This window comes from Ceratotherium simum, chromosome 33, assembly GCF_057802395.1.
Source record: "Ceratotherium simum simum isolate JZ-2026a chromosome 33, ASM5780239v1, whole genome shotgun sequence".
NCBI classification, from domain to species: Eukaryota; Metazoa; Chordata; class Mammalia; order Perissodactyla; family Rhinocerotidae; genus Ceratotherium; species Ceratotherium simum.
The window spans coordinates 8,879,055-8,896,662 of record NC_141932.1 but is presented as its reverse complement, the minus strand read 5'-3'; the positions used below and the strand labels follow the sequence as shown (position 1 = coordinate 8,896,662).

Here is a 17,608-nt window from a genome sequence, read left to right as displayed (position 1 = left end):
TCCTGAAAAGTGTGACACCTCCTCAAGAAGATCTTCAGGCAGGATATTTAGGAGGTATTCCTGAAGAAGGCATTGTTATCATAGGAGATGACAGCTGCATGCACGTTATTGCCCCTGAAGACCTTGCAGTGCCATAAGATGTGGAGGTGGAATACAGTGATATTGATGACCCTGATTCTGGGTAGGCTTATGCTAATGTGTGTTTTTATGTCTTATTTTTTAATAACAAAGTTATAAAAATAAAAAAATTGAAAAAATGAAAATTGAAAAAACTCAGAATAAGAATATAAAGAAAGAAAATATTTTTGTATAGCTGCACGATGTGTTGGTGTTTTAAGCTGTGTTATCACAAATGAGTAAAAAGTATAAAAATTTAATAAAGTAAAAAATTATAGTAAAGTATGTTTAATTTATTATTAAATGACAAATAGTTTTTAAATAATTAGTGATAGCCTAAGTATGCAGTGTTTATAAAGTCTACAGTAGTGTAGAGTAATGTCCTAGGACTTCACATTCACTCACCGCTCACTCACTGACTCACTCAGAGCAACTTCCATTCCTGCAAGCTCCATTCATGGTTAGTGCTCTAAACATGGATTTTTATGCCATAATTTAACTGTACCTTTTCTACGTTTAATATCTTTAGACACACAAATACTTACCATGTTGTTACAATTGCTTACAGTATTTTGTACATTAAAATGCTATACAGGTTTGTAGCCTAGGAGCAATAGGGTATACCATGCAGCCTAGATGTGTAGTAGGCTATACCATCTATGTTTTTGTACGTATACTCTATGATGTTTGCACAGGAATGAATTAACTTAACAATGCATTTCTCAGAATGTATCCCTGTTGTTAAGTGACACATAACTGTGTAACTGCACTTGCCCAATTAGACACAATTACCTATGGAAATCATTGTACTTTGGAAAGCCACATTCCCATGATTATCTAGATCATATTTGCCCCCACTCACTAAGATGTCTCATCAGCAGCACCCATCTTTGCAAGGTATTTAGAATGACTCTTTATTTCAGACTAGAATATTTTCCTCCTGTATGCAATTAAAAATTAACAGACCCCTGGATTGAATGGGCAAATACAACAATGCTTGCAACTGGAACTATTGACCACACCACCTTACTGGGAATGGTTTGTCCCCAAGAGGGTGTATCTCTGTTTGTGGTGGTTATCATCCTCCTTGGGTCTACGAATGCCCAGATAGCTGGTGCATTGATGGGCAATACCTCCTAGATTATCTAACTGTATGCCATACTATTCACAAATGAACCAATATACCTCATTGGTTGACTCCCCTGGATCTACATGGTCAAGTTAAAAAGGAGCTATGAGGAAGCATTCATGACTCAGGATTTGCGTCCTTTGGCATGGTCATACTTCCCAGGTTAAGAGTAAATATCAATGAGAATATAATCAGATACCTCTCCTTAACTATTGAGACTATTGCAGAATCTGCTGCTCAGACAATTCCTGCCCAACAAAGATCCTTAGACTCTCTGGCCAAAGTTGTTCTTGATAATAAGAAAGACCCTGATTATCTTTTAGCTGAGCAAGGAGGTGATTGTGCTGTGGCCAACACCATCTGCTGCACCTGGATTAACACGTCTGGGAAAGTTGAAACTCAGTTATTTAAGGTCACTGAGCAAGCCACTAGGCCTAAAAAGGAGACTCCTTCAGCAAGATCTTTCTTCAACTTATTTGATTTTGATTGGTTTGTGTCTTGGGGACCATGGGTCCGAAGTGTATCCAAACATTGGAAATTATTCTGCTTAAAATAATCATAATAATCTCCCTGGTGCAATATATTCTGTCAAAAGCTTTAACTGTGTGTTTGCAGTGCTAGCCACCAAGCAAATGACCTCCCTAAGATTGGAACAAGAAAAAGAAGAAAAGAGAATGACCAACTTAAAGACTATGAGCCTGAATCCATGACCTGTAAATATTACAGGGATTAAACAAAACCTTCATAACCTGTGTATATCATACAAAGGATCAACAAAAGTTCCAAGCAATAGCTGAGAGTGGTGCTAATACATTAAATTTTGATCACATCCCTCAGTTAAGGTGAGAATCTAATCGAAAGGCAGGAATTGTTAAAAAGGAGACAGCAGGCTCAAAATCAAGTCAATTGTGCTAATCCCCACGTCAGCAAACCAAGACCTAATACCTAACCTAATTTCAGTTTCAATCTCCCTTAGAATGTAACATTTGACCAGTCAACCTGGAATTACCTGGGCAGCCATAGTGTGGTAATCTACCTGATAGACCCCTCCCATTCCCCTTAAGAGGGTCACCTTGCCTCAAACAATGAATTCTTTGCTCATAATTCCATTTCCAGTTCCGCTTTGCCTTTAAAAACATTTCCTTTTCTGTAGCACTTTGGAGCTCCTGTCTGCTTTCTAGTGGGATGCTCCCAGATTCATGAATCATTGAATAAAGCCAATTTGATCATTAAATTTACTCAGTTGAATTTTTATTATTTAACAAGCTGAAGAGTCACAAGGTTTCTAAGAGTCAGGCTTCAGTTTGGAGGCGAGCTCACAACAAAGCTAATTACTGCTTTCAAAATAAGTATACCTGTTTGTTGTGATAGGGTGGCCCCAACTTCATACACCAAAGGGGTCTTCCAGGTGGAGGCTGCCATGCTTTGCTAGAGACTCTCAAGGACAAAATTATGAATCACAGAGTCTTGTACTATCTCCCATACCCGAGGAGTCTAGTAATGTCTGGGTTTCTTTTTAGATGATGAGGTGCCAAAGAGACAAGAGTTTTCCTTCTGTGCTGCAGAGGTTGAGGATTGTAAATCTGCCCATAGAGGCCCAATAAACTTTCATTGGAAAACAGCACTCTGAATTTGGTCAGGTTTTCTCAGCCACTACTACTGGCAGAGAAGTGATGACACCTTAGACAGGACTATTGAGACTGAGGCTTCTAACTTGCCCACAAAGAGAATATAATTTACATAAAGAAAAGTTTGTACATCAGAGGTTAGTGGCGCTTGATCTTAATCCTTACCCACCCTCTGGTGACAAATGAAAGTGTAGTTTCTCTCACTAACACTTCTCTACCAACATCTCACCCTGATTGGGATAATCCCCTCTGGTACTTACAGGATGGAAAAGTACAAGCATACAACACAACAATTCCTATTATATTCTGAGGTAAAAACAACAAGATGTTGAATTTTTCCAAAAGTTCCTGCTGTAGGTCTGTTTGTGTCCCTTCAAAATTCATATATTGAAACCTAATCCCCAAGGTGATGGTTCTAGGAGGTGGAGCCTTGTGAAGTGACTAGGAGGTCATGAGGGAAGAGCCCTCATAGATGGGATTTGTCCCCTTTGTACAGAGACCTAAGAGAGTTCCCTTACCTCCTTCCACCTTGTGAAGATGCACTAAGAAATCTGCAACCCAGAAGAGAGCCCTCACCTGACCATGCTGGCACCCTGATCTCAGACTTCCAGCTTCCAGAACCAGAAGATATAACTTGTTATTCATAAGCCACCCAGTCTGCAGAATTTTGTTATATCAGCCCTAACAGACTGAGATAGGCCCCAACTACCTCATCAAGTTAGCTTCCCTCCAATACTATGACAATGCACGAAAGCTATTGGTTGTAAGGCTCAGTCACTATCCCATCCTCATTGCCAAGACTGCCAAGAAATATAAAGTGTGTAAGATTTTACACAATTTGCAAATTAACAAGTCAGCTTTCCAGTTTCACATTTGCTGGCTCACGAGATAAGACTCCTGGGACTGAGACAAAAGACATTGTTGTTCATGGCACAACAGGCAGCAAGAGCTTCAATTTCACATCTGTTGCCCTGGCTCCCACACACTCCATGGGGACCCTGCAAAGAGATCCAGATAGATGCTGCACCTAGTAGGTTTCTGCCACAGCTGGAGAATATTAAGCTTAAGCAACCCCAGTTCTTTCAGGTGCATTATAAGGACAAATGCTCAGAGGAAGTCATTATCTCTACTATATTGGTCAGGTAATTAAGTTGTGCTTGCTCCCAATACAGACATTACTGCCGTCTTCCAAGGCTATTATACAAAAATCTGTGGAAGGTAGCCCAGAACAGAAGTTGATACATGATGTGAAAAAAAAATTGAGAGGCAAATGGAGAATTGTCTCCCAATAGGATTCACCTTTCCCTTTAAAATTTGGGCATAATTGATTTTATAAAAAGATCCTTTGACGATTTCTTTTTTTTAATATGACACTTAACGTTTTTTTTTTTTTGAGGGAGATTGACCCTGAGCTAACAACTGTTGCCAACGTTCCTCCTTTTTTTCTTTTTTTGTCCCCAAAGCCCCAGTAGATAGTTGCATGTCAGAGTTGTCCTTCTAGTTGCTCTATGTGGGACACTGCTTCAGCATGGCTTGATGAGCAGTGCTTATGTCCGTGCTCAGGATCCAAATGGGCAAACCCCGGGCCACCGAAGCGGAGCATGCAAACATATCTGCTACACCATCGGGATGGCCCCCCTTTGAAGATTTTGGATATGAAGTCTTGCCTTGGTTGTGTGGTGCTGTGGGGTTGTTAAATACTGAAGGAGGCAGGAAGAGACACAGGCTTACCGGGAAACTTCACATGAAAGACAGATCCAAGGGAGAGGGGACGTTAACCTACATGAGCAGTGAGAGCTCAGAGCAAATGGAAAGAAAGAATAATGTCCCAGTTTCAGAATAAATTGAAATGTATTAGTTTAATCGAAAAAATACATAATTTGCTACACACACATACAAGGAATAAATTCTGAAAAGTTTGCTGAGCTAAATTTTAAAGCTAAGAAATATTTTATAATAAAACAAATGAAAACGTTTCTATGGTACTAGAATTTCAAAATATTTCTTTTTTTTTTTTTTAAAGATTTTATTTATTCATTTTTTTCCCCCCAAAGCCCCAGTAGATAGTTGTATGTCATAGGTTCGCCTCCTTCTAGTTGCTATACGTGGGACTCGGCCTCGGGTTGGACAGAAGTGGTGCCTTGGGGCGCGCCCGGGATCCGAACCCGGGCCGCCAGCATCAGAGCGCGAGCACTTAACCGCTAAGCCACGGAGCCGGCCCTCAAAATATTTCTTAAACAGAATAATCATTATATGCAACAGGGAAATGTCAAATAAGTTAAATTAAAATTAATAACTTCTTTTCACCAACAGATACACACCCACAAAATAGAGGGATGGAGGGAGACAGAATATCAAGAAAAGAATAACATACAGTCAGTATAGAGACCACTGTGTGAGGCTGGGAGTGCAATTTACTGTTAAAATTCAGCCAGTCCCAGGATGAGATTCTGCATTTGATTTTCAGCAATCTGAGCTCAGTGGCTACAGGAGATAAGGTGTCCTTCAGGGCATACACAGAAGCCTTCAGGTTATTTATAGGGTGCTTGAACTGAGAATTTCAATCTCTGAGCTCAATGTTTTCTTTCACCTCTTTGTCCAGCACCATTAGGAGCAAACAGCCAATGTTATCTTTTTCATTATTTTTCCAAAAATATTTTAAAGTATCATATACACAGTCATTCAGACACTTACTTCTTATAAGGGGTTGATTAGGAGTATCCAATGCAGATATTTTGCATATCTCTATTGCCTGATCACACAACGGATTATCAGTGCTCCCCTTAATACTGGAAATAAACTCATAACCATCTTTAAATCTAATCAGGTGAGACAGCCAATTCCAGAAACCCAAGAACCATTCAGAAAACTCATCCTTAAAATTCTATTTCTCTAGAATCACTCTTGGTAACAGTGGAATAATTTAATTTAATTGCTTGTATTTTATAAAATGGAATCCTATGCAGCAGTGCCAGTGAAGGGTCCACACCAATATACAACCATAATTTCAATAACAACATAAGAAATGAAACAACTCAAATACAAAAGAGTTAATGCTTTGTCAGTCCCTTTACGGAAAAGACAAAATATACAAAAAGAATCTATGCTATTACATGTCACAGCAGTGGTGATCCTAGGAATAGTGACTGGGAAGAAGCACATTGGGGCTTCCAGGTGTCTGACAATATTCTGTTTATTGGTACAGGTGCTGCATACAGAAATGTGTTCAGTTTGTACAACTACATTGATCTGTGCACTCATGACCTGTACATGTAGATTTAAATTTTTAAATACATATCACCAATAAAAAAGGTAGAATTTGTGCAATGTCCTTACGTTGCCAAGGAGGAGTTTAATGGTATTAAATAAAATGACTCTGTGATTAGTTTCTAAAATCATACTGAAATTTCCACGTTAAAAACTAACAACAACTAGGTATACAACTACCAACGAAAAGTGGTCAAATGTATACTATTTTTTAAAAGTTAATAGAAAAGAAGTTAGCATAGATAGAATAAGAAAATAAATCTGATCTACCAGAGAGAACGCAAAAACTTGATAAATTCAAACTCACATCAATTATTATAGTAACATAAATAGACTACTTGTTCCTTCTAAAGTCAAATACTTTTGACTGTTAACACTGGATGCTTTTTCCAAGAGATATAGCCAAAATACAAGAATTAATGGAGAAAAGTAAAAACTATATTTCATGGAATTTTAAACAACTAAACAATTTAGTTTATGGCAGTATACATATCAGATAACATATATTTTAGGTTAGCCATTATTGTAATTAGAATTATTTGAAAAATTTTTAATGAGCAATTTTCCAACATATTGATTCAGGGATAACAACATGAATGACTTAATTTGTGTATGTACACATACATATACATACACAGATAGAAACACCCACACATATACAACACATATGAGTTTAGGTGTGTTTGTATACATGTATGTTACGTCTTTCTTTGTGATTTAATATAGTAAATATTTAAGTTTCTGAAGTAAGCTACAAATATGAGTTTCTCTTTTGCTGACTGAAATAAAGAGTCTAGCTGATATTAATGTAAGAGTTTACTCAATATCCAGCATGAGGCGTTCGAACCCCAGGAAAAGAGTTCACCAGAGTTGTTGGTCTGATGGAACTGCTCCAACATGTGTGAGTTTAAGCACAGCTTGTATCTCTTTCACAAAATACTGCATGTTCAGGGAAGAGGAAAAGAAAAATCAATTTAGAGTTCATATATGTTAAAAAAAGGATAGAGTATATCTGAGATTTTCTCCACATTATACGTTGAAGGTAACATAAACAAGATTTTCTTGGATATACAACAAACAATTTCAGAGATGCTGATGTTATCTATGTGTGGAGGGAGGTCAGAACCAGGGTCATTAATTAGTCCCTCAATCTGCAAGAAATGCAGCTGGGAAATGTGAGAGTGAGGTACCACTTTATCTCTTCTGGGTGTGGATCTATCCAGCTGGCGTCTTCAGTCATGAGATGTGGGGTTGCAAGGTCATTTGACACAGGCTGAAGATGACCTGGATGGCTGCTTCACAGTACAGCATGGATTTTATTGTACTGACTTAAAGCCTATGCAGTTTGCTTGCTAGATTTGCCTGTTATGTCAGGAAGATGCGTTCCAAAAATCTGTCTACAAATCCCCCTTTTGGTCATGATCAACTCACAGTTGCATTCATGACCAATGAGGTGTTCTTTTGGTTTTTCTCCAACATGGTGAAGTACCTCTCATTTCCTTACCTATCTTATATGTCATTTATTGAAAAGCATTCTGGATTGCTTCTACCTTCCTAGCTAACGTGATCTGGGCATTGTTATGTTGTTGCCTCTTTGAATACTCAGCATAACATCAGACTCATATGACAATTAATGCAATCAAAATTACAATTTTGAATACATTTTTAATGATTTTTCCCCCAAAATGTCCCAGGACAGAATGTCCTTGGCTGTTTTCCCCAACAAGTCCCCTACATAATAGATGTATCCTGTGAAGTCAGAATTTATAGGAAGATTTAGAACAGGATTTTAGTAAGATACATGTTAGATGTATCTGGTCTCATCAGCATAGTGGTGATCATAAATCTGAAACAAGCTCTGAAGACCACTCTAGAGTGGGCATACATTTTAAGTGAGAAATATGGATCCAAGAGTCAATTCCCTGTAATTTAGCTGTGCAGGTATTAGTCAGAGAGACTTGATAAAGTCCTTTTTACTTAAGCTGTACAGAATTTTTATTTAAATGGTGACTTTCCAGTAAATATAGTCACCAGGATGCAAATCATGAGTCTGTATATCTTCCTCCATGGGTAAGTTTGCATCCTATGCATCAGCAACCAATTTTAAGTGTTCCTTTAATAGTTTGATTAAGATTTCTCAATATTGAAGTGTGTCACCTTTTAGTATTGAAGGTTAATATAATCCTTCATATAGATGTATAGGTGTTCCAGTAATAATTTCAAATGGAGAAAATTGATGTTTGCTAAAAGGGTGTTGATATTAGGTTACACAATGCCAGTGGAAGGGCTTTAGACCATGGTAAAGAAAATGCATCTATGAGCTTAGCTAATTGAGTCTTAATTACACAATTGGTTCATTTCACTAGGCCTGATGATTGGGGGTGGTTACTGCAGTAAAGAGCTGTAAAATAGGCCAGGTTTTACAAATTTCCTTCATATTTCTGGTGAAATGAGTCCCAGATCACTTTGTAGTTCCACTGAGACTCCCCATACTGGAATAGTACATTCTAGTAGTAGCTTACTTACTAATTGAGCCATAACATTTTGGCATTGAAATGCTTCAACCCAATGAGAGGACATGTAAATCATAAGAAGTATATATGGGTAACCTTGAGAAGGAGGCATTTGGATAAAATCCATCTGCCAAATTTCAAATGGTCTCACTGGCAAAGGGAAAACTCCCTTCGAACTATTAAGGGGCCTCCCTGTGTTAGGTTTAGGGAAAACTAAACATTTAGAATATATTTTCTGCTATAGTAAAAGATGGTTTCCAAAAGTATTGTTTTCCTCAAGAGATCATTTTCTCTGGGGCCCAAGGAGACAAAGCATAAATATACTGTAGAAATGGAAGTTGAGCTTCTAAAGTAAGTATTGGGTATTAAGTCTAATCCACAGGTTTCTGTGAGAATCAAACCCCACCCCTGTTTTTGGATTTATAATTGTTTGACTTTTTCTCTAGCAGTTTTCTGAAAATCAAACAGAGCCTCAGTTAAGTTAGAGAGGGACAAGGAACATATCAAAGTTTGTGGAATCACCATTTTTGAGGCAGCTTCCTTAGCTGCCTGATCTGTTAACTTGCTTTTGGTTGTTTGCTTTTTTTTTGTTTCTAAAGTGTCCACCCTAGAGTGGGCTTGTACTTTAGTTATTGCCAATTTCTTAGGGAGTAAAATGGCTTTTAACAAAGCAGCCACTTTTTCTTCCACTTTTTAGTATGTTGTCCAGTAGAGATTTAAAATAACTTTGTTTTCAGGGCATCCCAAAATCATGGGCTATTCTGCATGTATATCTATTGCCAGGAAAAATATTTGCAGTTTCCTTTAGCCAAATGACAGGCTCTAGTCAGTGCAACAAGTTCAGCTTGTTGTCCTGAATGAGCTTCATGCAAGGGAGCACCCCAAAGGATGGAGACTGGAAAAACCACAGCATATATTTGATAGCTTGATATTTGTCAGTAGGTCCTCGCAAATATGAGTTGTCTGTGAATAATACAAGGTCAGCATTAGTTATAGGACTTTCATGTAAATCACTTCTAAGGGTCAAAAGCTGGTCAGTTGATTGTATGCAGCCATGATCAAAATTCACTGATTTGGCATCATCTGAGTGCAAGATGGCAGGATTTAACCTGGTGCACCTAAGTAAAATTTAATTAGGAAAAAACAAAACAATTTCATAAGAAATTAATCAACTCACATAATAATGTTGAGTATGATGAGAATTTAACGAGGCTTTAACAGAATGAGGAGCATAAATTGTTAAAGGAGACCCCGTCATCATTTCTTTAGCAGCCTTGCACAAGAAAGCTGCTGCTGAAAAATCGCTCTTATACAGTGGAAGTCCTTTTGCTACCAAAGGTAATTGCTGACTATAATATCTTGTAGGTCGATGGTGATCATCATGTTCTTGTGTTAATATACCTAAAGCATTTTCTTTATCTTTGTGTACAAAGAGAGAAAATGGCAAGTTGAAATTAGGGTGACCTAAAGTTTGTGCCTGAGCCAAGATGGATTTTAAGGTGTTTATGGATTTTTCTCCTTTTGGTATCCATTTAATCAAATCAAACTGGTCAGACTTAAGTAATATATATATAAAAGTTTGAAGAATGAGTGAAAAATTAGATACCTAGTTCCTGCAGTATCTAGTCAATTCTAAAAAAAAAAAAAATCCCCTCGATTGTTTTTTTGTTAGCAGTTCCTGAAGCCACCAATTTCCCTGTTAATGGTTCTGTAATTTTTTAATTTAGTTTAGTTCTATAACTTCGAAGTTTATCATAAACCTGTATTTTAGTGTGATGTCAAAATCCTTTCCATGAATCTCTCCGAAGATGAAACATATTTGTAAAAGCATCAGAGTAAAGCAATAAATGTCTGTAAATGACAATACTTAAAAATGGCGATTGACTTAGAAACTTGGTTATGTCTGTGACATATAACATTTTATGATAATAACTAGAACTGTGAGTGATAACTATGACAGATCAAGATTTTAGGAATGTTATATAATTTTTAAAAAATTTATATTAATAATATTTATGCAATATAACTTAAGAAGATTTATCACATTTACTTGACAATGCTCCTCATACAACTTAACATACCAAATGAATCTAATTAGTTTAACATTTTCCTCTTTATACAAAGAGAGAAAAAATTGTTTGAGAAGTCCTAGGGCCAATTGGAAAATTCTACAGTTCCTTTTATTTTTTTTTTTTTTTTTTTTTTTATTTTTTTTTATTGCAGTAACATTGGTTTATAACATTGCAAAAATTTCAGGTGTACATCATTGTACTTCCATTCCCGCATGGACTACATCATGTTCACCACCAAAATACCAACCACAACCCATCACCACACACATGTACCGAATTATCCCCTTCACCCTCCACCCTCCCCCCTTCCCCTCTGGTAACCACCAATCCAATCTCTGTCCCTATGTGTTTGTTTATTGTTGTTATTATCTACTACTTAATGAAGGAAATCATACGGTATTTTGCCTTCTCCCTCTGACTTATTTCACTTTGCATTATACCCTCAATGTCACCTCACGCCTGTCAGAATGGCTATAATTAACAAGACAGGAAACAACATGTGTTGGAGAGGATGTGGAGAGAAGGGAACTCTCATACACTGCTGGTGGGAGTGCAAACTGGTGCAGCCACTATGGAAAACAGTATGGAGATTCCTCAAAAAATCAAGGATAGAACTACCATATGATCCAGCTATTCCACTGTTGGGTATTTATCTACAGTTCCTTTTAAATCAAAAGAAAGACTTTAATTTGGGGGAAGATTGTCAAAAATATCAAAAAAAGGTTTTAAAACACTGGGTTAAATAGGAAACAATGCTTAGTTATGTCAAAGGTAGAAAAAACCTTAATAGAGAGACCTCACTCTTTCTGAACATAGGAAATTATTTTAACAAAATATCAATTTTTCTGTCTTTTAGATAGACTTACTCAAAGGTAAAGAAAAAACTTTTATAATCTCTTTATCAAGAGGAAACCAAAAGTTCAAGAAGATTATCCTTTTGAAAGAGAGAAAGCCAAAGGCTAATTTTGTACCAGCTTACTTTTGATATTGAAACTTATTTACATAATTGAATTAATTTTAATTTTAGTCAACTCTACCACGCAAAAAACTCTTTCCTCACGTTTTTGCTTCCACAAACCTTCTGTCATTTTCTTTTTACATTCAGAATTCGTCCCATGTCTTCTTTCCTGTTTTTCTTTCCTAGTATTTAGGACAAATTTATCTTTCTTATCAAAACAAACAAAAAATATCCCCATTCTTTATACTTTCTTTACTGAAAACATTCATCTTACTTTTCTTATATACAGATTTTCTAGAAATATGTACTTTCTAATAGAAAATTTACCAGTGTGGCACAAAACATGTTCATCAATAAACCCAAAGCATCTTACAGTTCCTCTGAAACAAGAAGCCAAAGGCAGATAAATCTATGCCTAGTAATTAATTTTATCATTTTTATTTTATGAGGAAATGATCTGGATACTCAATAAATTTTTATTATTTAACTTAATTTGGCAAACTCTAAGGATTCAAGACACCAAAATGTTTTGAAGGTATTTTGAGTACATACACCATAACACATAATTATTATTAAAAAGTTTATCCCCAAAACTTATGCTTTTCACATCCATTTAGTTTACTGGTTCCCAATAATTATATTTAGATTGCCTACAAAAACCTCATCAGACATTAGACAAAATCAGCTATTATTCTATTTTTTACTGACAAATTTTGTAACAGAGATAACATGTTTCTTTCATATCCAATGTTGATACATCTGAAAACATGTCTATTTTAATCAAAGCCACAACTTAAACAAGCTTTCATTTACCAAAGATCATTTTATATCATGTTAACTTGAGAGCCATTTGGGCTAATTTCTATTACATTTAGAAATAATTTATATAAGTGCTTATTTCAAGACAGTTAAATAAAGCTCCTTTATAAATTATACCAACTGGAGGCAGACAAATAGAGAGAGAGACTTACATACATAAACTACAGACAGACACAAACAGATATCTTTAGAATTTTAGCCATGTCTCAGTTATAAAACTCAGAAGAATAATTGTATCCAAATGGTTTTTCTGGCAGATGAACTAAGTTTATTTGCTCAGAAGACTAAAAATTTTTACTAAAGATTCTTTTTTTTTTCTGTAAGGATCATTTTCAGAGCAGTATATGAAGTCATTTTGTCTTTTAGAAGCTTCTGCATATCAATCAAAGAATGCACATCATTGTTTCTGAGAGGTTTTACATCCTCTTTTTTTATGGGCAACTCTTAAGGTAGACTTATCTGAAACAAAGTTTCCCCAGAATGGCCATTATAAAGTGAGATCTCCTTTAGTAATATCCTCACATTTAGGGAGCCGTTTGCAAGTTTGTGCTCCACCAGTATTGAACATAAAGTTAGCCAGAGTACTAGCTGCTGGATGGCTGTCAGATGTCCCATAGTTACCAGGTTTTGATATTTTGTTTCCCATTCTGGTTCAGCAAGTCAAACTACTGATTTAGTGTGGTAGATTGGAAGTGTGCTGCTTATGGGCATATCTCCTAAAGTGTCACCAATGAGTCGGTTCCACCCCCTTATGTGCCTGAGTTTCTCCAGCTGATTGTTTAACACAATAGTAGGGGCTCGGAGAACTGGTGATCAACCTTATAGTGTGTCCTCAGACGAGCCAAATTATTTAATTACATGCTTTGGAGTTCACTATGGGACCACTACGAGTCTTAAGAATTGATCTCAGATGCCTCTCTTTGGGCCCCTGGTCACCCAGAGACACTGGCAATGCCAGCTGGAAAGAGCAAATGTCCCTTTTCCTTGGAGTTAGTTGAAACTGACCCTTATGTGAGGAAAATTCTTTAGTGTCAGCTGAATCTGGCCCTCATTTGTGAATAGTGTGATTTTGGAAAGGTGAACCACTTTCTGATTGCCAAGAGAGCCAATGGGGAAAACTCTAACAGTAGCCACTAAATATCCTCTCTTTTATTTCCCTTGGCTCAAAAGGCCAGAAAACCTGAACACCAAGTTTGGAATTCCCTTCCCTGTGAAGGCAGAGGATAATCTGTCCATTCCAGAGAATTGTAAACAATTATTGAATAAACTCAAAGACCCTTAACCATTAATTGGGAGATCCTGAAACCCAGGAAAGACTTACCCTGCTGCAGCTGTAGCTCTGGGGAGCCAGTTGGGCACAAGGGCCCTGCTGGTACTAGAGTGCCAGGTCCTCTCAATGCTCCAGGTGGTCTCAGGCAGTCTCTTGGGTCCTTTCATGGTCACCAATTTGTCAAAATTTGTAGGAATGAAGAGTCTAGGTGATATTAGTGAAGGAGTTTATTCAATAATCAGCATGAGGAGTTCAAACTCCAGGGAAACAGTTCAATAGAGAGCTCTGATGGAACTTCTCTGAGGTGTATGAGTTTAAGTGTAGCTTACATGTCTTCCACAAAAGAGCGCATATGTGGCAAAGAGGAAAAGATAAAAAAAACTTACAAATAAGATGTCATATATGTTAAAAAAAAATCGAGTAAATCTGGGCTTTTCTCTCTATTATACATTGAAGATAACATACACAAGAATTTCTTGGTTATATATCAAATGAGTTTAGAGATGCTGATGTTATCTATATGTGGAGGGAGGCAAGGACCAGGATCATTAATTGGTAGCTCAATCTCTAAGAAATTCAGCTGGGAAATGTGAGAGCAAGCTACCGCTTTATCTCTTCCTGTGGTGGATCTGTCCAGCTGGAATCTCCAGTCATGAGACGTGGGGTTATAAGGTCATTTAACACAGGCTGAAGATGGCCTGCAGGGTGCTTCACAGTACAGCATGGATTTTATTGTACTGACTTAAAGCCTATGCAGTTTCCTTGATAGATTTTTCTGTTAGATCAGGGAGAGGGGTCCCACAAATCTTTCCACAGCTTATTGTGGTGCAAGATTCAATATATATATCCGTTGTCAAAATAAATATTTTCTTTTTCTCATTGCCCATTTCTTAATACTTTGCATCAGCTTCACAATGTAAATACAGAGAGAGCTATATTAAAATCGTTCCTAAAATTGAGGAAATATATACTTTGCTCTTTGGAAATTGAAAAGCCACAGACTCTACGTAAACACAATAGATTCATATTTCTCCCTTTCAAACGGCTCTCCATAGAGTGCTCAAAATTTAATGAAACTTTCCAATATAAAGTATTTTTATTACTGCAGATTCATTAGCGTGCACCTCCAAACTCCTTTCTTGCCAACATGCTCAATTCATCTTAACATAATACAGGAAAATTAGCCTTTTAGACACCACAATACAGTTTTTTTTTATTGTAAACATTCACTTGATCATTTTAAATATTAGCTGAAGCATATTTTTATTTTGAGTTCTCCTTCACACTATTCTACTTTATTTATTTATTTATTTATTTTTATAATTTTATTTATTTATTTTTCCCCCAAAGCCCCAATAGATAATTGTATGTCATAGCTGCACATCATTCTAGTTGCTGTATGTGGGACGTGGCCTCAGCATGGCCAGAGAAGCGATGCATCGGTGCACGCCCAGGATCCGAACCTGGGCCGCCAGCAGTAGAGCGCATGCACTTAACCGGTAAGCCACGGGGCCGGCCCAACACACTATTCTACTTTAATCTGGCCATTTCTGCATGAAAATGATTTCAACAAGCTATCTCCATGCATAACATTATATTTCAAATAAATGAACACTGTCTTTCTAAGGATGTTATATACAAAAATCTTAACTAGCAATTAAAGGCTCTAATCACCGAGAATGACTTTACCCTCCAGCTCTATCCCATGTTATTCTTTATTCCCTAAGAACATTACTTTTCTTTAGTTTCAGTAATGATCTGCCACATGTTGACCCATTTTCTTGTACTTTCTCCTAAAATTCTATGCTCAGTTTATTTATTTATTGTGATAGATTGAAAGCTACCCACTTGAAGACTTCTCCATGATATCCAGATAGTTTCAAGACCTGGTGCTTATTATTGCATAAATTCAGAACTTCTCCACTGAAACATTAGTAAAACTTCAGTCACGTAAGTATTTATGTGATAATTATATTTCCTCAAAATACTATTACGTTTTATTGTTTATTTTGAAGAAGATGTTCAGCGTGTTCTGTATACCATTCTCTTGTGATTGATCATTTTATTTAGGACTTTGAGGGGGAATAAATGAACTGGCAACTGTTCATTGTGGAAATATATACAATTTATATATTTCTCACAAGATTAGGGGATTTTTATATTCCTTATCCAGGCAAAGCAGAGTCTGGATACACTGGAGTCACCGTTCTTGAGCAGAAAGGGGAAGACAGTTGGGAAACACACAGCCGTGATTGCAGTGATGTTCACCAGGAACCAGTCAGGATTATTTAAAACAGACAAAAATACTTGAAAGACAGAGGATAGGGCGTAAAAATAGGCAAAGGTGCTCATCAGGAGAAGGATGGTTTTGGTAGCTCTGGACTCAGGGGAGGAACTGGGGGAGATCTTGGTCCTATGAAGGTGTTGGACCCTCTGCCTGTGCCTGTACAGGATGAAAACCATGGTGCTGCTGGCCCAGAGCATGACCCCCAAACAGAAAACATCAGGGACTGATAGCAATGCTGCATGTAACAAGTCCGTGAGTTTGTCATGACGAACAGAAGAACAGTATAGGAAATCTTTTCTGTTTGTGATGTTTTTGTCACTCAATTTGTCAGTTATAAAGATAGGAAAACTGATATTTACCAGCACTTGCAGGATCCAAACCAGGAAAATACAGGGGACAATGTAGTTGGGAGCTTTTACTTTAAGCTCTGCCCACCTGGAGTTCCTGTGACTGATCGTGATCACCTGGAAGACACTCAAGACACAGATGCTACCAATGGACACACCCCTCCCCACTCTGTGAAGAAAGAAAACAAGTTTGCATCCAACATCACTGAGGAAATGTTTCCACCCAAATGCTGCCATTGTCTGAGGGACTCCTTTACAGAAGAGGGATGAGACATTAGCTACAATAAGGTGCCTAAGAATCAAATCTGTGGACCTTAACCTGTACTCAGTGAAGTAAAGGATGATATAATGGCAAAGAAGAGACAAATTGCCCAGGATTCCAACCACAGTCTGTGTTAAGAAGATCATTCCTATTGCCAAATCACTGTTGGCCATCCTCTCAGTTCCCGGTCACTGATGTTTGTCTTCTGAGCTAGACTTTCCTGCATGGGAATATGAGGTATGGCTACATGGATCACGTCAACTGAAATCCAATAGTCTCCATTTAGCATTAGTTCCACTAAGAAACTCTTACTTAATGTTTTTCCCTTACTAAGAGGTTTCCAAAGGTTAAATGTATGACTTTTAAAGAGTACGTATAATGTGAAATCATTCCTGGGAAGGCAGTACACGTGGTAACTCCTTCGTTCTCCATAAATCTATGAGGCACACACTTCTGTGATTTTAATTATAAAGATGAGGAGAAGGTAGAGACAGAGACATTAAGTATTTGTCAAAATCTGCTGTTTAGGGCAAAAGTGGGGACTTGAAATCTGTTGGGCTTGTAACAACAATAATGCATCGAACCACCATGCTCTGCTAAAAAGCCAGTTAGCCGTGTTCATCAAATAATCCGGATCTCTATTTAGTTTTGATTTAACACCTTGTTGTTGATTTTAGACTAGACTGATGGAATTTTACAATTTCATTATAACAAGATTTCATTTATTTGTAAATATTATTCCATACACCAATATTAATTATGAGTAGAGTTTTAGATATCTTAGTAATAATTGACGCACTGCTGACAGCAGAACGCTGCAGGAACCTGCCCCATGACAAGTTATGTGTAATAAATACAAGAATGGCTTGATATTAGAACAACCACAGAAAGACTCATTTGGCTTTTATATCAAGAAAACAAGTATAATGGCACAAGGCA

At 37.1% G+C, this 17,608-nt stretch overlaps 1 protein-coding gene across 1 annotated transcript; it reads right to left on the bottom strand.

Annotated features, from left to right (window-relative positions):
• Positions 1 to 15,899: 15,899 nt before the first annotated feature.
• Positions 15,900 to 16,842, bottom strand: LOC101394425 (vomeronasal type-1 receptor 4-like). The gene is given in 2 exon segments (XM_014794324.2): positions 15,900 to 15,929; positions 15,931 to 16,842. Coding segments are annotated over 2 exon segments (942 nt in total).
• Positions 16,843 to 17,608: the final 766 nt, after the last annotated feature.